The 25994-nt window shown below is 34.6% G+C and overlaps 1 protein-coding gene across 1 annotated transcript in view; it reads left to right on the top strand.

Annotated features, from left to right (window-relative positions):
- LOC131040991 (uncharacterized) overlaps positions 1-1092 on the top strand; it is a 152986-nt gene extending 151894 nt beyond the window's left edge. Inside the window, exon 6 of the mRNA XM_057973969.2 lies at positions 136-1092. Within this exon, the coding sequence (XP_057829952.2) occupies positions 136-771 (636 nt within the window). The 3' untranslated portion in view covers positions 772-1092. The remainder of the gene's footprint in view (positions 1-135) is intronic.
- The last annotated feature ends 24902 nt before the right edge of the window (positions 1093-25994 follow it).

A 25994-nucleotide genomic window follows, 5' to 3' on the forward strand; every position in this document is an offset into this window, starting at 1 on the left:
ACATTATTTTAAGTTATCCAACCTTCATGCTATATCTTTCAAGCAAGATTCCTCCATTAACATTTGAAATGTAATCTGGGTATAAATATTTAAAAATTTATTATTGAAACACACGTACATCCTTTGGTTCTGCAGCAGGCTATGACAAATGCACCTTCACTGCAAGGAAAAAGAGTTTCAGGACAAGGCAAATTATCTGGAAAGAAAAAACCTCCTTTGCTCCTTAGCAAACCTCAGATGCCACAGAAAATTTACATGCCTTCTATTTCAGCAAGGTCCATGTCAACACGGTTTGGGCTTGTAGGCTTCCCTACTTTTCCAGTGACTACTGGAGCTGCTCTTCCTTCACTACCACATCACACATTTCCTTCTGCATCTGCCTCCTCCAATATTGCTATAACCTCAAGCACTGCATTTCGCAATAGTCCATTTCCCCCTCTGCCACCTTATGCTATTTTCACCCCTTTTGCTGTTCAGCGCCCACCTAATGGGGTTTTGTCTATGCCTATGTGGCACAATGTAAATTCATATCCTAAGAATATGTATCCGTACTCTTCATACGGATGCCAATCCATTCCACCTTTGTATGGGTTTCATCGTTCACACCCTTATTACAATCATTCCTTTTTTTCCTCATTCCCTTCTGATGTGAAGGAAGGGATGGGCAAGCACGATGAATTAAATGAGTCCAACAGTGATTTAGATGGTAGTTCAAGTGAAGCAGATGAAAAATGCAACCAATCTAATAGCTCTGATGAAAAGGTTATGTAGAATGTTAAATTGATCCTTACGAACAAGGGCTGACTTTGTTGTGCAAACTGAATTTTTATGGAACAGTTACCTCCTAGAGATGAAATGGTCAAAAATTCCAGTCAGCAGCTTCTGTAATTAGTTGGATGTAAAAAATCTCACACGTGAACACAGGAACATGATCTCTTCCTCTCTTATCAATGTGTTCTCAAATTATTAATTATAGCCATGATTTTACTGAAAAGAAGTGTTTTTCATGTTAAATTGGTAATGTTGTGAGTATTATCCTTAGCCATATACACCTGTTTCATATGCCAATGTTTTACAGATGCTTATTTTTTGGGCCCTGCAAAATCGAATAATTTGGAGGAATCGTTGTAATTTGCTGCAGAAGATAGTTAACTTGCAGGCATTGATATGTTTCATTGCGAATCAAAATGGGTTTGGTCTCTTTGAAATTGTTTTTCTGCATATATTTCAATTGTTGCATGTAAACCCATGTAATTAAGACAGGTGAGGCATGGCATGACAATGTTTGGAGGATGTGTCAGATTGAAATACGCATGATGAGGGATGTAGTTTGAATGTGTGCATCACAATGGGTCCAATGATAGGGTGTTCACACAACTACAGATAGATGAACATGTCCATCTTCACTTTCAAATCAACATTTTTAACGTCTGCTCTTTTGTATGCCATCTTGTCACTGGATAGACTGTTAGTGTAATTTTCTCTGTAGTTTTAAATTTTTGTATTTACTACAACCATATTATTGAGACTGCGAATCTCTGCCAGAATCAGTTTTATACCAAGCATGCATGGGTGAGTTTTGCTGCACCAACTTGATAGCAGACTCGGCAGTGACACAAGCTGTAATTGTTTATCCCTAATTTTGTTAGTGTTTCTTTGCTTCTAATTCCGCTGCAAAGGCATCACTGCTCTAGGCAGCTGCAAATGTAATCATTTTGAAATAACTTCTTTGAACATTTTCCATGGAAACACTATAACTTCCATATTTGGATGAAGAAACCCTAATATTTGTAGAACAGTGAAATAAAAATAGCTGAACAGAATTTCATGTAAACTTAAAACTTATCTGATATAGCCATAAAAGAAGTACATAGGGTAGCTATCCAAGAATCTTTCTGGTTATGTCACAAATTACAGATGTTTACAAGAGAAGAAGAATAACATAAGTTTTGACTTGAAAACAACCGAGCACTTAAAGTATGGTTGTTTGCCCTCGGTTCCAGAAAGGCTACTTTTATTTTTTGTTATTAGGGCAAGTAGTTGCCATCTTTGTTTTCATCTTATGCTAACGTTGACAGTATAATGATATACAAACTGGACATGCTATTTTTGATATCTGAAAGAGTGATATTTAAATAAAGGTAGGTACTTCTCAAAGATCGATTGGACTGTCTTTAAACTTTATGGTTTTTAATTTACCGAGTTTTTACTGAATCTTTTGTCAAGAGCAAGCCTGAGCAGGAGCGTAAAAGCATCCGGCAAATCCAAGCGAAATCTAAATGTAATTCTATGATTACAACTTTAACTAAAAGTTGTTCACTGAGCGAAGTTGTCCGGTAGAGATGGAATGTCACGAGGTTAAAGCCCTAGTTTTAAACCAATTAGGCTTTTAAGTGCTATATTGCAGAAAGGGGAGTTGTTTGACCACCAAAATGTTCAAAAAGCCATTTTGGAACTCAGAGCTTCCTTTATGAAACAAAAACGAGGTTTAAAACAAGGAACATGGAAAAGAAGAGGAGATTCAACAAAGAGTTAATATTCAAATAAAGTCAGTCCACCAAAGCAAATTCTTTATTTTGTTCTGTTAGATTGGATTTATTCGAAGATGTTGGGCAAGATCTCTGTCTAGTGAATATGGTTTGAAATGACATAAAATTATCACAAAACACTGCTATAGTTGATCTGCACTGATATTGTACTTGTCTAGAAATGTTGCTGTAAATTTCTTTGTTCCTTATACCTCGTATGGAACATGTGATGCAACAACACACGGTTCCTTGAAAACACTGAAACACCATGTATACTGTCACACTTCTCATTTGATGTTTTCTTCTGATTCAAATTCTGAAAAATCTTGATAAGTAGTTTAATTGGTCATTATTAAATTACCTTGGAAAGAAATATGTGTGTTTGTGTGAGAGTGAGAGAGAGGTGTGTGGTTTTCTTCTGATTAAGATTCAACATCACTTTGAAAAATCTTGATAAGTAGTTTAATTGGTCATTATTAAATTACCTTGCAAAGATGTGTGTGTGGCGGGGGGTGGGGGACGAGGGTTCCTCTTCCTTTATAATGATGGGAAAGACTAGTATTATATTGCTTCAAAAAGTTTGTAAAAACTTTCCCATAGTGTTGACAAGAGGTAGCATTTGTTGAAAATTTTGTACACTTAGGGAAATATACAAAATTGTGGCTAGTGTGTGAGTAAAACTCTCTTAATTAAAGGAAGGCTCCTCCTATCTATATCTAATCTAAAACTAAACAGGATGAGACAACAGTCTTTCTTCTTTCTTCAAGAAAGCCAATATCATTTTCTCTTCATAGAAAAATGATAGCAAGTTAACTTAGAATAACAATAACAACTTTTTGAAATAAGATGAGAAAAAGGAAATGAAGTTTTTTGAAAGCTCAAAGACTTTCGTCACTTCCTTCGGGACAGGACAACAATATCAAACTCAAAGACTTGAATATACGAAGTCCTATCTACCCTTTTCTATGCTAATAATATCAAAAACAAATTATAGCAGCACAAAGTTTGAAATATCTTATTCTCTTTTACACAAAACAGTAAGAACTAGTATGAGCTCAAAGACTCACAACTTTTTCTTATCACAAAATCTATTTCTAATTTATTTCAAGAACAATTGTAAGTACAAAGTCTTACAACTCTTTCTAAAAGAATATTTACTCTAATTTATATTAACCTCCAATACTTGCAGCACAAGACTGCAAATCAAATTCGATTAAGCTCTCTAAGAAATATTTGCAAGAAAGACAATATGAGACAAACTCAATAATGTAGCACAAAGACTCAAAACTTGAGCAATCTTCTTCTATTCTTTTCAATTCTTCAATTTACACATGAAAGTTCAAAGACTTATTTGTTGCAAATTTGGCAGAGTTTTTTGCTTTCTTCTTAAAAAATAAAAATTACAATAGACCTCTTCAAGTATTTATAGGAGATGAGTCTTGAGAAAAAGGTGGGAGGATCCTAACTAACTTGAAAAATTATTTCAACCACCAAAACTTATTCAAAGTCACAAGTCCTATTCTAAATTGACTTGTCACTCGTCTACTTGTAATTACAAAAGTGCAAGTAATGACTTAACTTGCAATTTACAAAATGTTTTTACAAGTAAACATGTCAAAAGAGAAACTACAACTAAGAGATTACAATTCTGAAAATGCAACTAAGTGTTGAAAAACACTTAGATTGCAACATGTGAAGATATGAATCCTTTGAACTTCTGGATGATCATTTGCAGTTCATCAAGATTCGGGTCATGGGTATTCTTTGTCATGATCATGGTTTTCACAATAACATCGCTGCAACGAAGGATTGTGGCATTATTTTTCTCAAAGGAAGACAATTTTCTACAAGAAGACTTGATAGGCAACCAAAGCTTGAATAGATGCGGCTGAAATGGTTCACTCCACTCATGATGAATCTTCAACTATAGATCTGAGAGAACCCTTTCTTCTGATAATAATTCCCCATTGTGATCCATGATATTGTGAGAAGCTTTCTCACAACGAGAAATAATATTCTGAAATACTTCCAATCACAGTCTCATGGTATCATCAATGTCTTCAACAAGTGACTTGAGAACAAGGGCTTTGTTCTCCAAGAGCTCCTGATATTCTAGATACACAACTCTCAAAGGAATAACCCGATGTTCTAGAAGAACACTCAACTTTTGTTGAGGAATCTTGAGCCAAGTAGTTAAGTTATCTTCCACCTTTTCCAAGTTTTATTTGAAAGTATCAAAAACTTGGTTCAATTGTTCTTCAATGGTCTTCAATTTGAGCATCATTTGAAAAACCTCCTTCAAGACCTGTGCACATAAATCATGAAGCCGATCCACCCAAGATTCCAATGCTTGTACCTTTTGAGCAGCTCTCTCAACTCCTTGAATTGATTCTTGTGGACCGGAAGAACTTGAAGGATTGCTCTCTTCACTAGCGGATTTTGTAATCCTTTGAACAGGTGCAACAAGTTGCTTATTTTCTTCTTCTAACTTGTTTTTTTTCGCTAGAAGCTCATCATACCGATGTACTAGTGAAGCTACAAAATGTTGGGCATCATGCTTGACCACTTCATGCGTTTGCTCACTCAACTCTATCCTTGTGACCTTGTAATCAACAGCTTGCATCTCCTCATGTGGCTTGTCTACAAGAGGTTCAACAATTTCAGCCACCTTCATCTTGTTACTGTCAACTGTCACCCTTGAAATTATCTTAACTCTTTTAGCAACCTTGGGTCTTGATTGCCTAAGCTGCTGATAATCAAAGACATCAAAAGAAATTTCCTGCTTCTTTCTCTTGGGAGTGAAAGAACTAAGCCATGGAGGTAAAGCCATTAGTTTTCCTTCAGTAGTAGCTAGAAGCAAAGGAGAAGCAGTTTCTGTTTGAACAGTCGTGGTCATCCTGAGGGAAGTACATGTCTGGATGGCAACCATGGCTTGTTCGGTAACCAAAGGGCACGAAGATTGTTTCATAAACTCCTCAAAGTTGGAAGTAGAGGTATCAATCTCTGACAAATGAATGCATGCAGGAGTATCCTCAAAGATTTCCAGCAAACTCTCTTGTTAATGATCAAGAGGTGGCTCAACTGGTGAAATGGGAACGACATTTTGAGGGGAGTCATCTACTACTATGTCAGGAGGAGATAGGTAGCTCCATGGGAAATGAAGGGGGAATCTCATGAGATGACTCCAAAGCTAGCAACTTAGGAGCATCATCTGATTGTTGTCCTTCTTCTGGACCATCAGGATCAATCACATGAATGTGAAGTTGGGATTTTTCCTTCCCGCAAATGGTCATCTCCTCAGGAGGAAACACCATTGCCCGACTAACCTGCAACTTGATCCTTGTGCTTGAAGATGACACACCTTCCTTGTTATCTATCTAAATCTCAAACTTATGCCCGAGGGGTCCTGTAGAATCATCTTCTTTTCCAACCTTGATCTTGATGAGCCTAACACCATTACCTTTGAGCCAAGTGTTGGTGTTAGCTAAGATGGGCTGAAATCTCTCAAGAATGGAAGTGCATTCTTTGTGCGACCACTGGATTAAAGGAAGTGGGGCTTCATCAACTCTTTGTGAGACATACTCTAGATCAAGCACATTCCCATCATCAATCATCCCTTGTAGAATGTCTACCAAGTTCAAATCAATAGCCTGTTCAAGGGCGAGCCTACAGTAATCCATCTTAAGAACCCCCTTTTCTGTACGGAGATCTACCCAGATATCTTCTATGCGATGCACATGTATGAAGGACTTTTTGATTCTCTCCTTCATACCTCGGTAGTCAAAATCCGCCTTTGACTTAAACCTTTTGAGTTTTATCTCCTACATCTGGATCTCCATAGCTTTGGCTTTGGTGGATGTGATGAGGAAGTACCGACCAATCTTCAATGGGTTGGTTGTAGAAATCCCCATTCCAACCTTATGCTTGACAGATTGATGTGCATGAACAACCATAATTTGTCTTCCCAACTCCATAAGAATAATCTTATTAGTTGAGAATCTAGGGAGCATGTATGGTTGCCCACTATAACATCCAACTCTCATATAAGTGAAAGTCGGGAATTGAAATAACAAGCAACCATACTCATTCACTCTTTCCCATGCCTCATCTGATATTCTTCTATTCTTTAGAGTCTTGTCAAACTGACACATGAAATAACCAAAGAAAGCATCTTGAACCCTTCTGAAATGTAATCTGTTGGGTCTCAAAAGTAGTTGATCATAGTACTCCCACACAGGTATAAGCGAGTGATCACCCTTGGTAGAAAGACCAGGGAAGTGTCTAAGTGATGTTGCTAGATACGCCAAGTATGAGTTCATATAGAATGTCATGGTAGTAGGGACTGTTGCAAGTTGTTCACACAAATCGTCATTGATAATTTCTCCCCAAGAGATGTGATGGGACTGCCTTAAGAACATGATAAACTGATACATCCAAGGCTCAAAAACATTAGAATGTTCTAGACCCAACATCCTGCTGAGAAGAGATTAAGTCACAACAATACAACTTAGCCCACCTTGTGAAAGCGACTCGTGGATCCACCTGTTAATGTGGCATTTTCAATCTTTCTCTCTATTGACATAGTATTCAGCTGCACTATCTTTGAAAATCTCCATATACATAGGTGCTGACAGTATTCTGAAGACTTTCTTAATAGTATTTGCATTGAGGCGGATTATTGTCTCTCCATCATCATTTCTAACGGTTCTTGTCTCCTTGTCGAAATGGTGAGCGCAAGCAAGAACAAATTCAGGTTCTAGGGTAGCCACCGAAAAGGAAGATGCATGATGAATATGGTTATCCAACAACCGTTGCATATTACTATCTTGCAGATCCTCCACCCTTTTGATGAATTCTGACATGTCAACATGCCCAATTTCCGTATCTTTGATATGATCCGAAAGAGAGGAAACTTGTGAAGGGGAGACCTCATTCTGGTATTTGTCATATTTGTATTTCATCTTCTTTGGAACGGAAGATGATGGTAAATCTGACACGCTGCGATGAAGTCTTAAAAAGTGTCAAAAGCAACATCAAGATCAGCTGCAACTAACATCTTTCCTTTTTCAAATGGGAAAAACTCTAACCCTTGCACTTCACAAGTTTGTGAGAGGAAGATGGGAAACAAATGGGGATGCTCAAAACTTGGCTTTTGACCAATTTTGGATCTTGGGGAATGTTTTACAAGTATACAAGTGGGGAAGAACAAATGTGGAATCGGACTTTTAAAACTCAAATGCAAGTATACTTGTAAAAAGGAAAATGAAGAAGTGGGTAAAAGATGAGATTTTGACATGTGGGAAATGGCGGGAATGGTATGTACGGATAAAGACAATGAATATTGAACGAAAATGGAAAGATTTTGGGAAGATCATTTTCAGGAAAATGGGAAGAACTTTCAACTTGTAATCCGGTTTTAAAAACCCGATTTTGAAAGAATGGGTATTTTCCAACTTAGAAACTAGGAATTTCACAAAAAGATGATTAAAATATTCCAACCATCAGGGAAGATCAATTATTTTCATCCTACTTGCAATTGGGATTTAAAATCCCAAATGCAAGTAAAGAGGGAAAATGGGGAAGGACAATGCAATTCATGAATTGTTTTGCTAAGGGGAAAATCTCTCTCACAAAACCGTTTTTAGGCAAGAACTATCAAAATAAACATATATACAACTAGAAAGATCAAACAAGAAGAGAAAATAAACAATGCAAGAAAATGAAAGCAGAATCAAAAGAAATTATTACCTTGCTTAACCAAGATGCCTCTTCAAGAGATGAAACAATCTTTGAAAGGAAGAATCAATCTCTTAAATAGAAAATGAAACCAAAACCCTTGCCACGTTTTTGCAAACTCGGTTTTGAAGCATGAACAACAAAAACGTGTTTCAAAATGGAAGTAGAAAAGGTCAAATCTTCATGGAGAAACCACGCAGGAGAGGCACAAACCAAAATGCCCAAGTATTGAGAGAAATCGTGGCATCCAAACCCCAAAATGTGGCATGTGAAAAACGGTTTTGAAGAGGTAAAAACACAGTTAATGAAGCGTGAAATGGACACCAAAATGATTGCAATGTGTTTCCAAGTTCATAAAATCCGCCATGAAACCATATCGCCTCCTTGTCCCATGAATTTCTCCACAAAAATTGGGAAGAAATTGTGGCAAAATCGATTTAGGAGAGGAAAAATGCTTGGTCGGGTTCTTAGCAAGAAACAACAAGTTTAAAAATGTCTTCAATAACATGTAATCAAGTTTTTGAAACCCTTTAACAAGTTTAAAATGCATTCACTTTCATTCCTTAGGCAAATCAGGTTTATGAGAGAGATCAACAAGTCAAAATAACTTGTAAGGGGAAAATAAAATCCCCTTTACAAGTTTTAATAACTTAACTTCAAAAAAGAACATGAAATGGGGAAATAAAATTCCCTTTACAAGTTAAAATCACTTAAGTAGGAACTTTTTAAAAGAATTACAAGTTCTTTTTAATTTATAATTTTAAATTAACTTGTAATACGTCCAAAAAGTTCCTATAATGACTTAAAAAGCCGAAAAGAAACAAGGGGGAAATAAAAAGTAAGTTACAAGTTCTAATTTCATAAAGTGCACTTGTAATTAACTTAAAATTTCCCTACAAAGACAAAAACAAAAGAAAACATTAAAACTTGCAACTTAAGGAAAATTTCTCAGCTGTAGACAGGGAGAAAAAAACTCGAAATTGAAGGAAAAACATAGCAAATGGACCCAAAATGCGATGAAATTTGAAACGTGGTTTGAGGATGGATTGAGGATTAGTCCAGACCAAGGATAAGGAAATTTTTTGCCTCGAGAAGCATGTCAGAGTAAAATTTTCATTTTTTTGACAAAAATTTAAGTAATGGTCCATCATTTTTTTAAACAAAAATGAGGACAACAAGTCGGCTATAAGAAGTGTTTGTAGCTTGTGTAGAATAGTGTATTTTGTAATTACCATTAAGCTACAAGAATAATAAATTATTATATTTTTACATATTTTGCTGTGTTTTAATTTTATGTTAGTTTTTATTCATTCAATAGATCTTTTGATCTATTTTACTTCAATATTCCAATGCAATTTCTAATATGTTCCTATGCATAGCTTGAATAAAGTACTCAACGCCTTATTGCAACACTTTGTCCAAATAGAACAAACAAATTCAGTAAAAAAATGATGTCAAGAGTCCATACAACTCCTAAAATTGTCTTGAGATAATCCACACCCAAAACTTCCTTGATGACATATATCACCAAGCCATCTTAATATGGAAAATATTTACCATTTTGTTGTTTGTAATAAGTTTCCCAAACACAATTTCCCTCTTCTATGCATAGAGATGAATCCATATTAACTTTGCTACCTTCCTTTCAGGATGGAAATTCCTAGAAAAATTATTGCTTGAATAGAAAGTGAATCTAATAAGCAGCCCTTTAAATCAAAATTAGTCTTTCCTTATCAATACACCATCAGTTTGAGACCAACCAACATATTAGAGAGGTTCCCTATCACCTGTATAAATTGTTCCACCCACTAAACATGTGTTAAGTTTTACACAAGTGCAAGGTAATTATGGAATGTTTATAAATTTCCCAAATTTCTTTCAAACCAACACTCTTTTGATATTTATCTCAATGATAATATCTTCTTGAGCATCAATGCTAAAACTTTCCAAAAAGTTAATCACTTGATTTTCTTCTCTATAATAATGAGACAAGGAAAAAGATTCAAACAAATCCAATGTCCAAGCTTTGCCTATGAAAATTTTCGTTTACAGTTAGTAGATCATCTTTTGCTTCTTGTTGTAATGATGGTAGTTGAGTACAACTTTGAAATTTCACACAAAGAAGCAACATGAAAACCCAAAATCAATGTTGGAGCTTCTGCCTTGTTATTAGTCCCTATCACTAACTTCTTAGATGCAATCCTAATTAGAAAGCCTACATGATCATAATTCCCAATTTTCTTTCAAGTCAATTGTTCTTTCAACATTATATTGCTACTGTTTTCTTGAGTATCAACTCTTTTTTTTTTACAAAAAGTTGGTCACTTGATTTGCTTCTCTACAATAATAGTAAAAAGGAAAAATGTTCAAACAAACCCAATGTTCAATATTAACTCTGAATATGTTCTAGTTTCTAATTAGGGAATCACTTGTTAATATCATCGAGTCATCTATATACAACTTCAAAATTCCACATAAAGTAGCAATTTGAAGACCTAAAACCAAAGCTTGAGCTTCCACCTTATTATTAGTCTATGTCATAGCTTCTTAGATTTAAACTCGATGAGAGGTCTTGGACAATCTATAATGACACATCCCACCCTTGACATACCAAGATTACCTCTACAGGTGTCATCAAAATTTAGTTTGCAAAACTTAGAGGGTGGAGTCCACTTCACAAAGTCTCTAGAAACTTAAGAAGGCTTAACCATTAGCTTCCCCTTAATGGGAATGATGAGAAGGATGTTTAGGAGCTTCCAAAATTTAATTCTATATTCCCATTAAACAAGTGACTTCTCTTGATTTATTGTTGTCTTAGTTTGATTCATTATCACTTCAAAGATAGCCACCTCCAAAATCTAGAGAAAAGCTTCCATCCCTAGTGAAGTGTCCTTGAAAATACATTATTTTCTATCCTTGCAAGTGTGCTAAATAAGCATGGAATAATTGATAGTCCAATTTTTGGAAAAAAATTCTTTTTTGATCATCAATTGGCCCACTCTAGAAAAGTATTAATAGGCATTTGACAAATACCAATTCAATTTAGTGCAAAGCTAGTATGAATTTTTCACCAAAAAGAGACAATCAATAAGAAGGTGATCCATCATTTCTTCCTTACTCTGAAAGACACAAAACACAATGTGAAGGACTTGAGAAACTCGATTTGAAGAGTATAGCTTGATAAAAAAATGTTGTGAATCATCATTTAACCAAAAGCCACAACCTTTGGGAGATAAGATTTATTCCACTAGGTAGTCATGACCAATAGTTGTCTATCATGGAGTTAGAAGCAACAAAATATGATAATCTTACATAGTTATTAGTTTTCAAATCCATCCATTGAATAATGTCATAATCATTACCAAAGAATATGAGTATCTTAATAAACAAATACTTTAGTAGGGATATTTTATCCTCTAAAATGAACTAGGGAAAACGCTTTCTAAACAAATCAGGTAGATTGCTTCTATAGTTCTCATGCTCAAAGTTCACATCAACACAATGCATTACAACTTCACTCTAGGGCATCTCATACACCCAATATTCAAAAGCTAAAGTAGAGGTTGGAATATACTACCAAGATAAAGTAGAGATTGGGATATACACCTCTTGGGAATTAATTGAGGCTATTTGCTAAATATCCACACCTTTTCCTCATTTTTCTCTTTAGATTCAAAATTAGATTATCATAGTGTAAGAGCACTTGTAAAATATTTTATAGTGGATTTAGTGATAAGATAGAGAAATCATCCTAATAAAAAATTATAGATTTTCAAAAATTTCCTCTACCCCAATGTTCCAAATACAAAAGTAACTTGGAATGGTGCTTTTTGCAAGTTTGTATATGTCTTAAATCTATATGAGCATCCTCTACTATTGTTTGTGTTGAAGAATGTTAAGAGTTGCATGAGTTAGTTCTATTGTCCTATTTGGGTGCCCAATTAGGGAAAAGAAACCCTTTGCTAGCAATTGTATTCTACATGATTGTTTGTGTTGAAGAATAGTGCCTCAAAATATTTTCTAGAGCATCAACTTTTCAAGATATTTGATATGGTAATTTTTTACTAGTTTCCTCATTCTACAATATTTTATTTTCCTAGGGATGTGTAACCTATCTCCCTTTCTATTCCATTTACAATTTTCATTTCCCAGCTTAGCATTAATTTTGTTTATTTGAAAAAAATGAAGTTTTTGATAATTTTATACTTACATTAATAACATGCCTTCATATCGTTAGTCTATATTAGTGCATAAAATGATTTGACACCTAATTTTAATAGGTTAAACATAAAAAAGCTAAATCTTAGGATAGACCACATATTCTATAATTAATTTAGGGAACACTTCCTTCCTACATGACATATTTTTTATTTTCTAAGCTTTGTCCACCAAACATGTGATTTCCAAAAACATTTTCTATTGTTAACATTTTTTTATCTTAACACAATTTTTCTATCTTATCTACTCTTCATTGCATTAATTTCCTCTTTCTCAACACCAAGTTTACCCATCTCACTACTTTCTTATTTGCCTCATACACCTAGTTTACCCTTTCCCTTTGCTTCCCCTTTACTTTAGCCTTTGCCACTACCTTCTTTCCTCATATCATCAATTTCTTGTTTACTCCATACACATAGTTTCCCCTGCCTAGTAGTTTTCAACCCACCCCATCCTTTAGAAACCCGATTTTAGGACACTTTTGTATATATTTTCCCTCTTCTTGTCATACTTATAGTATTCCTTACGAGTCTTCAACATCCTACACTTAACCTTACCTTTCCTTGAGTTACCTATTAAGGTTAGAATTTATCTCCTATTTTATCCATGATACTTCCTGTTTGGTTCATGTCCTATTCTCAACATAATTCATATGCTCATCAGTCTTATAGTTTTTGTTTTCATCTAGCTTAGACATTAGCCCTACCACAACTAATCTATTTATTTCTTCTGTTATGATTCAATGGTTAGTCATACTGAATTTTGAAGCACATAACCAAGTTATCTTAGCTACGAGCCATAAATCAATTTTATTGACCTTGAGGACATCAACCCTTTAGATATCGTTCATGCTTGGGCAACCTTTTGATCTCCAATTCATCATGTTTATAGATTTTACAATGCATAGGGAACATTGTTCATGCAAATGTAACTTTTCGTCTTCTTTCCCACCCATCTATTCACTTTGATACATCTACTTCTATTTTAATCTTAATTAGTCTTTTCACTTGCATTAATCCAATAGTCGACCCACACGCTCCACCCCATTTCTCACAGAATGACTTAAATCACACACACTAAGCTTACACTTCTATGCTTAAAAGTGTTAAACACTCAGAGCTGACTGACATTTTCTAGGCTTAATATGTTGCTTAAGGTGTGTGGTCACACTAAGAATACATTTCTAGGCTTAAAAATGTTACACTCAAAATTGACTTACATTCTCTAGACTTAATATATTGCTTAATGTGTGTGGTTTAAGGCTGGCCATTCCCACCATCTTAACCTAAGATTTTTTTTTATTTATTTTTGAAAATTGTAAACAAAATGATTACAACATATGTCAAGCCTACTCGATCAGTTTAACCAGTACTGAATCAAAATTAACAAAACCAAGTTATCACGTGAGTCTACATATCATCCATCATAATCGAGAAGTTTATGAAAAGGATTATGCCAGATCAAAAACCATCTAACAAAACAAGACAAAGGAAGAGATCACATCGGTCATCCTAATTCCATGACCCAATCATATTGTTGCTGCACTCTGCCATGTCACATGTCACAGTCATAGACACCTAAAGGAGGGTCTATGTTAGGATCTTTAACCACGTCCCAGTCTTGACCATCCTCCTGTCTCGGGGCATTATTAACTGCCTCAACCCGTTCTTTAGAAATCCCTTTCTCTTTAAGAAATTGATTCAGCTTATCCAGTTCATCCTGATTTAACATGTCTCTAGCTTGGGCAAAGAAATGAGTAGACTGTATCTCAACCTTGTATACTAGCATCACACCTTCATGGAGAAGTAGCATAAATCTTTCTTTAGGTACATCAATTAACTGTTGTAACCTGCAACATAATCAATAAGTATGTAAGTTTACTGCTAAACTCAGTAAGGTGTCTCTTTTTGAACTGAAAGACTTCCTCATTCCTCTTTTATCACAAGAACCATAACAGTTCACATGAAAAGACAGACCAAAAGGCATTTAGTTTAGGTTCAAATCTGTCAACATAATCAAATAGGATCTCAGGCCATGAAAAAACAACATTAGCATTCCAACTAACAGGCAATCCAAAAAAACATGGTCCAAATAGCAATAGCACATTTACATTAAAAAAACAGATGCTCAATAGTTTCGGGTTTAAGACAGATGGGACAGGTTTGACAAGACATCCCAAATGAAGATAAAATACCAGCCACAACAATCTTCTTAAGCATAACTAACCAACAAAAATAGGATTTCTTACGTTCAGTAGGGCTATGCCAGATAGAGTAACAGATCTTAGACCATTTAGAGTCCGATCAGTCAAGCTTCCAACACCCATTAACCCATCTAAAACTCACTTCCTTATCTTTCATAATTTCATATATCTTTTTGACAGCTATGTCCAGAAAGATGGTGCCATCTTTCCATTTGCCTTGTTCCAAAAACTTCTGATTACTGCAAATAAAACCAGGGAAATAAGGTCCCACCGCCTTAGTAGTTGGAGTATAGGTCTTCTTGTGAGTAGGAGGAATCAAATTTTTTCTTGCCAACTCATCCCAAGATCCAAGCCTGCCCGCAATCAACAGATCACCAACTTGTCTGATATCGAGCTCATACCAAGCTTTGGCTAAGCAGCTTTGGGTAAGGGCCAAACGTTTATACTTAAGATAAATCCCCCACTATACAGATCTATCCAGGTTCGAACAGGTAGGGGATGCATTGACAGCATCTCTATTACAAAGAAAGTTCCTAACTTGACTCCAGGCTTTCCACAAAGAGGTAAAGACCACCGAGCCAAAAGTCTTCACATAGAACCTCCCCAAGATGATATCCATTAATTCCAATTGAGCCCAAGATTTACCCTTTTTAGGCTTTGACAACAAAATGTTATTCTGGACTAAGATTTTCCATGTTTCATTTCCATTAATGGCTTTGAATATCCACTTGGAGGCTAGAGCCACTCCATACGATTTCAAATCTCTTATGCCAAGTCCCCTGAGATCCTTAGGGGTGCAACACCACTCCCAAAAAACACACTTAACTTAAGATTATTAAGATTATTGCCACCACTTCCACATCCCAATTCTATATTAATTCATAGCCACAAAATCAGGGGTGCAACACCACTCCCAAGAAACACACTTAACCTAAGATTATTGCCACCACTTCCACATCCCAATTCCATATTAACTCATAGCCACAAAATCATGTCCCTCCACCTTCACAACCACAACTCTATATCCTTTTTCTAAAATAGATGTAGGTCTCACCTTCTTATCCCTTTCCATTCTTTGCCACACATACTTCTATTGCTCTTTCACTTCCCTTGTCTTTTGTGTTTCATCTTAGATCACATTATAGCACTATACCTTCTTATATCGACCCATTTCTTGCCAGTTCATCAATTCCCCACACTTGAATACAACTTGTTTATGTCTATATGTATTCAAATCCTATTTCCTAATTTATTTTGATCTCATTCGTGAATTTGTCTTCTATCCTTGGATTTGTCTCTCCCTCCTATGGTTCACTTCTTCCCCCATTTCCACTTTTCCAATTCCAACCATCATCCAATCCAACCATGTTGCATGTCACTTGAAGAAAATATAGCTGAAATTGTATGCTCTTCTTTATCAATTTCAAAATTCACCATTGATCCTCATAGTTCTCTTTCTCCTAAGATTATTTCTCACTCATTTATTGTTGTATGTGTGGCTCCTCACTTTTCTCTATATCATGGTAAATGAGATTTGATTGCATATGCACAATTGTTTAATGATATATGTGTTGATATTTGTTATGACATCATAACTTAGAATATTGTTCCCTTGTAAACTTAAGATCCATTCCCTTGAGTGGTTTTATTCTCTTCCTTAGTGACTATTTAGACCTTTAATGCATTTTCACAAGGTTTTGTTAGCCACTTCTGAGCCCAAATTGACCTAGAATTAATTACATTTAATAGATTTAATTCATTGTAAGCAAGGTCCTACTTATTTAGTATGTGATTTTATATTGTAATTATATTTGTTCTACCTAAAATGCATTATCACTTGCTCGATATTGAGAGTTAACAGGTTTTTAAAGGAAAACCTATACGCATAAATTATGGAAAATATCATGTTTCAAATACAAATTTCGTGGGCCTTAATGCTAATTTGTGTGATTATAAGAAAAAATTAAATAAAGTCAATTGTCCATCTCATGAGTCCACTTCTTCTTATTCCTCTTTGTCTATATCTATTGATCTCAATTCTTCTTCCTCTTTCTACAACAAGTTCTAGAAAAGTACTTTTAATAAAAAATTGATCAGACAAAACTACAAGATACTAAGAACAAGATTGAAAAATCTGTCTAATCCTTATAGCCCTTCTAATGCTATTTCAAATCTATAGCTGAAATATTACTCTCTACAAGGAAATAAGTTATTTCCTTCAATATGACCATGATCCTTCTCCTCCTCTACCTTGGATATATTATTTTGATTTTTCTTGTCATATCATTGTTTTCTTGGATAAAATAATGAGAGATGTATGGGTTTTAAGCATAAAATCTAGGGGACTGGGGGCCTAGCTCAATTGGCAAGAGCTTTCAGTAGTGGAGCACGAGATCACGAGGTTTAGTCTCCCCCCAACCCACATGGTACCGAAGGACGTGTCGCGCCAGTGTCACCGATCACGTTAAAAAGTTTACCTGGTGCACCGCAGTTTATAGGGGGGTGCTATACCCGATTCCTGTAGTCTAGAAAAAAAAAGAGCATAAAATCTAGGATTTGATTTGAGTGTAGCGTAATTTATGTGAAAAAGTCTAATGATAAAGGGAAAAGATATGTGATTCCACCAAAACAAAACTTACAAATATATACAAACCCCTTTTTACAACATAATCAAACAAATGTTGATCTTGTCCTTGAGGTCATTACTCCTCCTCTCTTTTGTGAGGATCCTTTCTCCATGACACTTCTTGATCCTTTTATTTTTTCTTGTACATAATTTTCTATTATATAATTTGATGTCATTGTTGATGTTCTTGACATCACACTTGTTTCTTCTTCCTCGTATCATCTTATTTCTTTCTGTTTTGCTAATGTGTTGTAGTTTTTTTCTAAAGACAACCCTTTCAAGAAACCCATTATAACAATGATGAATCCACCGAGTCCTTTCTAATAGATTTATTTGAAATTTTAATCTCTGTTGGGTTCATAAGGTTTCTCTATTCATAGATTATTCCCATTGATTCATGACCTAGTGCTTGAGCCACAAATTTCATTGTGCATATGGGAGCTTTCACTTAGTTTCTAACACTTAGTGTCATTCGTAACCTCCATTTTTAAAAAGTTGTCTCATTTCATAGCCTCTTTGAAGGGATTTTGGTATCATGAATGTTCATTATTATTATTATTAGTTATTAGCCGATAGGCTATTCCCTGCGGGAGGCACTCCCACCGGGAAGTTGTCTTACGCCGGCATTTTTTGGATTTACCGGTGCGTATTTAATTTTTACGGTATCGCTTAATAATTCTCGACGTGAGAGACCCACGGTAAAACAGACATTTTTTTAGTCTCACACTCGTCGTTTTCTTTTCCTGCGGCCGCGGAGGAAAATTACGAATCATAGAAAGAGCAAAATAGGGAGACAAGGACGAGGCAAGCGGCTACATTGGTAGCAAGGTTGCAGAATATGAACACAATCAAAGACTTCAAGATTTTAAAGGAAAAAAAATTGCATATGAAAAGTCAAAAACCAAGTAAATCTTTGGATAGATTTATGGTCATTTTTCAAAGCATAAAACATGTACACCATGTTGCTTAGCTGGTAATTTTAACGATCAATATATTTTTTTCTATAGTGGTCAAAGGTAATAAATTGTAATATATAATTTTTGTGTATTTGGAATGAATATTTAAAAATATATATATATATATATATATATATATATATATATATATATATATATATATATATATATATATATATATATATATATATATATATATATATTTTAATATAAATATATTAGATTTTTTATTTTTTTTAAAATTGTTTGGTTGGGAATTCAAATAAGATTGTGAAATTAAATATATCAACTGATAAAAATATTTTCATGCAATTTAAAAAAAAATAGTAATATTTAACGGAGGTTTTTTGTGTGTTTTTTCAGTGTAATTTTTTTTTCTTAAATATATTTGTTAGACATATTTAATATTTAAATTGAAAAATAAAAAGATGAAAAAAAGATTCTATATTAAATTTATTGAATGTTTCTCAAATCACTCTAATAAAATTTGTTTTATTTGAAAATGAATATTACATATCTTGACAATAATAATTTTTTTTATAAGTTTTTATATCAAGTAATTTATTCTTATTTATAACTAAATTTTAAAAAATAATGGTGTTCTACTTAGCGACAAAGCTCAATAGCATTCTACTATGTGACCAAAGCTCAATATTATTTTAGGGTTTAGAAGATTCCCTATAACAAAAATGATGGAAAAGTTGTTACCTGATGGATAAATTACCCAACTTAATTATTGCTATTATAGTTCATACTTACCTCTTACTATTATAAGGCTATTAGGTTATTTAGTAATTTTTAAGAGTTGGGATTTTTAAATCATTTAGCGAGACTTTAGTACAATTCAACACAAATTGTCATATAATAATAATTTTCACAATTAAAGCATCACGGTTCCAATTGTTTGCAACTAAAGTTTCTAATTACTCACATGTCTTGTCTCCAATCTACTAATATAGTATCAGTTGAAGATTATTCAACAAATGTTACTAATCTTCTCATTCTTTATTCTTTTCTAAAATATTCCTAGGCTCTTTTTGGTTACAACTACACAAGGATTCCCATGATTGCATAAATAAGTGTTGTGACCTTTTGTAAATAGCTTTTGGCTTTTTAATATACAATCAACTTTTGGATTTCTATACTAAATAGTTAACTGATCATGATCTACTAATTTGTAGAAATGAGATATTTTTAGTTCTTTTGTTTTTTATTGTTACTTATATATTGGAGTGCCATAATTTTTATTTTCTGACCTTTTAACACCAAACGTGTGATTTTCAACTATATTTTTTAATCTTGACACATTTTTCTATTCTATTTTGTCTTCACTACATTTCTTCCTTTCTTTCTCAACGCCAAGTTTACCTATACTACTACTTTCATATTTGCCTCATATACCTAATTCACCCTTTCCCTTAGCTTCCCCTTTACTTTAGCCTTTGCCAATACCTTATTTCCTCATCTTAACACTTTCCTATTTACTCCTTACGCACAATTTCCCTTGCCTAGTAATTTTTGCACACTCCATCCTTTGGAAACCCCACTGTAGGACACTCATACATCATACGCTTAACCTTACCTTTCCTTGAGTTACCCATATAAGCTTACAACTCTTCTCCTATTTTGTCCATAGTACTTCCTATTTTCATTTGATTCATGTCCTCTTCTCACCATTAGATGTTAGCCCTACCATGACTCATCTTCCTCCCACATGTATTAATTTTAAAAGGGTATCGATTTCTTCTATCATTATACAAATATCACCCATACTGACTTTCAAGCGCATAATTAGATTATCTTAACTATAATCCATAAATATTTTTTGTTGATCTTGTAGGCATCGACCCTTCTAATGTTGTTCATTCTTAGGCAACATTTTGCTCTCCAATTCATCATATTTATAGATTTCACAATGCACAGGGCACATTATCCATGCAAATGTACCTTCTTATCTTCTTCCCCACCCATCTATTCACTTTGATGTATCTAATTCTATTGCAGTCATAGTTAGTCCTTCCACTTGTATTAAGTCAATAATTGACCCACATACTTCCCCTCACTTTCCACCATATAAATCTCAGATTACCATAGGCTATTCCACATCTCAATTCCCTCTTATCTCATTGACACAAAACCATGTCTCTCCTCCTTCATAACTGCAATTCCATATCCCTATTCTATTAACTCACACGTGTTGTCTCCAGTTTTGCTAATATGGTATCAATTAAATATTATTCAATAAATGTTGTTGCTTCTTTGACATATGCTTATCTCCCCTTCTCATTCTTTATTCTTTTGTAAAATATTCCTAGGCTCCTTTGGTTACAACTACGCAAGGATTCCCATGGTTGTATAAATAAGTGTTAGACCTCTTGTGACTATATTTTTGCTTTTTAATATACAATCAACTTTTGGGTTTCTATACTAGATAGTCATTTATCATGATCTATTATAATCTAGAATTGTGAGTGTTGTTTAGAAGTTTTTTGCTACTCATCTTGGAGAGTTCCCTTGGTTTGGTTATGAATATATGTTTGATTTTCTACTTATGCCCCTTAGAGTTAAGTGGATTATCAATATGTGTTAAATGTTTATTATTCATAGATGTCACTTTCTATTACAAGTAGGTCCATGTAGGTCTACCACAAGAATATTTTTGTTCACAAATGAAAGTTGTTTGTGTAATATAGATAAATTTAGCAAGTTACCCTTCAAGTTAGAACTCCTTCATCCAATCTTTTTTTTTGTTTCCTTGAACGTATCTCATTTCTTAATCCTCGTCCTCCTTCCATCCCTTTTACTTTATCAATTAGATAGCTCAGGATAAATTCTAGAGTAGCTTTTTGTTTTGCATCATCTATCATAGTAGTGTGTGTTTGGTTAGTTTAGTTTAGGTGTATAGTAGAAGTTATCCTTTTTGGAGGTTATTGGATAGTTATTCAAAATAAATTATTGTCAGACATGTTCCTTGTCTATCGAAGCTTCTCAAGTGCTATTAAAATTATTGGGTACTATAAATGATTAAAATTGACTCTAACAAAAAACTAAGTTTCTTTGAGAACAATTCAACCAATCACACTAGGATGAATCAATGGTTTTACATTAAAATTAAATATCCTTTTTCAGAAACTTAAAATATAAAGGTAACTCTGAGGAAAATGAATTGGTGAATAAATATAGTAACAAATAAATAAATATAACTTTTTAACTATGGAAGTGAAAAGTATGAATTAAAGGGAACCTACGGTTCAAATTTGGAGGTCTCTACTAAGGACACCAATGCATCAAGTGGAAACTTGTGTGTTGTGTTGTCACCTAGTCCAAAAATGAAACTAAAAGTATATTCTAGTGTGAAAAGTTTACTAGGACATATAAAATATGAAAAGAGAATTTACAGCGTGATATAACATAGATTATAGAAATGTTTCTTTTGTTGGTGTTGTTGTGTTCTTCTGGTGGCGTTTTGCTGGTGTTGGGCTAGTGTTCTCTCCGTGTGTCTTATTTTTGTCAGTCTTTTTATCTTTCTGGTCTGTTTTATTTTCTTGGGCCTTAATGCAGTATTTTATGTAATCTTCTTGTAAAGAGTTTCGAGTCCCTTCAAACCTGTTTTTGCCCGAATAAAAAATATAGATTATAGAAATGTAGAAATTGAAATTAAAGAAAATAAAAAAAACTAACACAAAATCAATTAGAGAAGAGGTCACCAAATGAAGTTGCTTCTTTCCAACAAAATCATAAACATCAAGAAAAGGAAAAATGCTAGGGGTTATTTGAGGATTTTCCTCAATCAAATCTTTCTTTTGGTATTTTTACCTCCATAATAAACAAGATTGATTGATTAAAAGAAATAGTGTGTATTCTTACTCTAAAATGCATCTAGAAATAAGAAGTTGAACAATGACTAAAATGAAAGATTTGATAAGATGTGATAATCCCAAGATTCTTGAGGGTACAATAGAAAAACAATTGTAATAAAAATGAGAAATGAAATAAATATCACTTGAGAAGGCTGGAGTAAGTCAAGGAGACTGAGAGATTTGAAACAAATGATGCAAGAGTCTTGTGAAAATCTTAAAAGTGTTGTGTATGAACTTGAGAGTGTTGTGAGAGAGACAAAGAGAGAGCCAAGAGAAGGAGAGAGATCAGAAATGAGAAGAGGAGGCAAAAGAGAGTTGTTGATGAGTTTTTTAGATTAATCACAAGTTGTTTCTAGTGAAATGGGAAGGTGACAAGTAGAAAAATTCTTGAAAATGACCACTAAAGAAAAACTATCACAAGATGAGCCTAGTGCAATACACAAATGTCAATGTGATGCACTAATTTCCAAACAACTTATGCTAAAAATGATAAGGGACTAGAAAAACATAAGGGCAACACAAAGGTGACATGAAAAAGTGACCACCAAAAAGTTGGCATGAGGACCTTGAGAAGGAGAAAGGTTGATGCAAGGGCCTAATTGAATTTACAAAAACACTACTTCTAAGAGAATGGAGACAAAAGTGAACACAAACCATAACTTGAAATTGAAAGTGTATGCAATTTTTAACATTATAGGTACAATTAATTTTTTTTATTATATCTACCAAGTGGTAGTCATGGCTATGAGAATCGAATGCCCATGAACCTTGGTGTATGAACTTTCCTATAAATACCGACCTCATCCTCACCTCTTTATGTGAGATCTTTTCCCACAAAATTTATAATTGAAAATAAATCACCAATAATTATTTATTTTGCATGCATGGTGAGCCTTGAATCATTCTTATCATTTGTTCTAATACATGAATTTTATTTAACTCTCCCATAAATTGTGTGGCTTAATCTAGAGACAAACCCTAACCAGGTTCAAAGTGAAAGAAAGGTTTCCAGGTAGTTTTGAATGAGAATATATCTTTCCTATAAGGTGAAGCCCCATAAGGTTTGGTACCCCTAGTCCTCATATTTCCTTTGCAAAAAACATATACATATTTTCTATTAGGGAGTGATTTTTCTCCCTTGTGACAATAGTGGCTCTCTTTGACTCGTCAACTGAGATGAGCTACTAACTATTGCAATGACATCTCTTCCTTGTTCAATAGGGAGGAATTAATATCTCTAAAAGAACACATGAAGGATTATTCCAATATGTGTTCACTACAACACATCACCAATAAATATGCTCTTCTTGATATTTTTCTCCTTCTATAAAGAAAAGGGTGAATACTCAAAACTGAAAGCATTTAAAGTTGGGATGTCATTGGAATATTTTTTATGTCTTCCAAGGATATACAATAATCTATTTCATTTATAGAACATATATCTCACATAAAGCTAGTTGGTTCATGATTGTATGATTCAATCTAAAGAAAGAAACACTATATCTCCTAACCCAGAGGACTATTGTCACCGCGGTTTGCCCCTTCCTGGACCCAACTTGGTAGTAAGTAAGACTGAGACAAGGCAGGTTGGGCACTAGGTTGGGTCACAAGGATACCCTCGAGTTACCAGCACCCCCCCCTCCCCCCCCCCAAAAAAAACAAAAAATACTATATCTCCTAAGTTAGTGTTAATGATCCTAGAATCACCTATATATTTGTTGTTAAATGCATCACTCAATTATATGACACTCTTTTTACTATCATCAATGTTATTTGGAACTATTTTCTCTCCTCGAATTCTTGCTTGTGTGTAACAATCTCATAGAATATTGCCTCAATAATAAAAAAATATGATTTTTTTTTAGGAATTCAATGAACACTTCAAAGTTTGAATTCGGTTTGGGTAGGCATATGATTATTGATGGTCAAGGGTACCACACGTGGCTTCCACTTCCTCTCATGTGATATTTGGTAAGATGAATGGTGCCACTTCAATTGTGCTAGAAAAAGAGGTATTATACACCTTGCATATAATGCTTATAATTGTAATATATTATTTATTATGTAAGTTGCACATGAATGTGTAAAGTGTAGAGATTCCCTTGGAATAAATTGGGGCTCTTGGCGAATTGTATTATAACATTGGGATGTTATATTAGAATTGTAGCGTCCTAAAATTGCGACACTTGCAATTTTGACCGCATTTGGGTCTTCACGATGGCGACGCAACACGCAACCTGAATGGAGACCCCGAAACCTGATTATGACATTGAAAAATGCATTTTCTTGCACCCTGGCCTGAACCTCCTTTGCACCCTGCTGTCCCGGGAGGTGGGACCAGAGCGCCCAGCGCCCTGGTCCCTGGGTCCTATTTTGGGCCCGGTCTCTTTTGGACTTCGGGTCTTTATGTTTGCAAATTGGAAAATTATCTTTCCTGGTCGGCCTAAGGTTGGGAAAATCAGTCTATCAGCCCTAATTGACAAGTATATAAACTACATTTTTCTCTTTCATTCGATATGATGGAAAAAGCGTGGAAACTATACTCAAGCATTCAAGCATTCAAGCATTCCTTCAAGCAATTGATCATTTCAAGTCTCCATTCAAGGCTAAGTGTTGCATTCAAGACAAGGATTCAACCATTGAAGAGGAGATCACTTACAACATACTACTACAACATACAACATACAACATCTATACCTTCGCACATAAGGATACAAACATCCTTACAACAAGGTATTAGTACTTGTTTTACATTACAAACATTTACATTTACAGCATTGCTCATTTCTTGGTTAATTCCAAAACCGGGTTTTGACCTAAAGGCAAACCCCTAATCCCTAACCCCCCAATCGTCTTCGCTTTTCTGTGTGTAGGTTGCAAGTACGCGGCTGAAATTGAAGATCTGGAATCCTTGTGCAGAGACGAACAGATCCCCCTTCATTTCGCGGATTTTTCGGAGGACCGTGGCGCTCGGGCGCCATCGTCCTGACAACTTTTGCTCAAATTTGCAGGACAGCGCCGTATCGACATTTTACTACTAATTCCAGGTCCGCAGCTTCATACTGTATTCCTATCTCAGTTTATAAGCGAATCTTTCTCACTTTCTATGCATTCCTAGCTTAATTCTTCTATGCACATTCTTTACAAAAGAGGGTAGCCTTGTTGTCATAACCCTTGAAACTCATTTAGCATCCAATCTTGCATTGCGTGGGATTGGATCTTGTGGGTTTCACCCCCTCTTTTGAATGTAAAGTCTCTCCCCTAAGTGAAAGCCATCAACCCTAGAGTAACCTCCCTTCTCTCTCCTCGGAGTTGGAAGAGGGGAGAGCAACTAGGGTTCGATCGCGATTTTCCGCTTTACATTTTGGTGAACCTGACGTGAACATCCTTTCTGATTATTCATAGTTAGATCTGAAAATTTGATTCCTTGATTACATTTCCATGTTTGATCTTTTGCAAAATTTTAGAGGTTAATTGCATAAAAACCCTAAATTTTCTTTTTAAGTAATTAAACTTGTGAAATGTTTAATTGTTAATGCTTGTTTCAGATCTGCCCTTCTATTACAAATTATCAACTCATATCTATGCTTTAATTTTGAAAATTAAGTGGTTAAGTGTTAAAACCCTAATTTTTAAAACCCTCTTGATTCAACCTTTGTCCGACAATTTCACTGATCAAAACATTTCCAAATCAGCTGTAACTTTGGATTCCGCAATAAAATCACAATATCTTTCATCCCTGAAAATTTGGAAAAAAGTTGCGAGGACCGTGTGCACTCCGAGCGCCATCGTCCCCGACATTTTTTCCGAAATTTCGGGAGCTAGATCTTATTGTATTTTCCTGCTAAAATCCAGAATTTTGGCTGA

Source organism: Cryptomeria japonica, chromosome 4, assembly GCF_030272615.1.
Source record: "Cryptomeria japonica chromosome 4, Sugi_1.0, whole genome shotgun sequence".
NCBI classification, from domain to species: domain Eukaryota; kingdom Viridiplantae; phylum Streptophyta; class Pinopsida; order Cupressales; family Cupressaceae; genus Cryptomeria; species Cryptomeria japonica.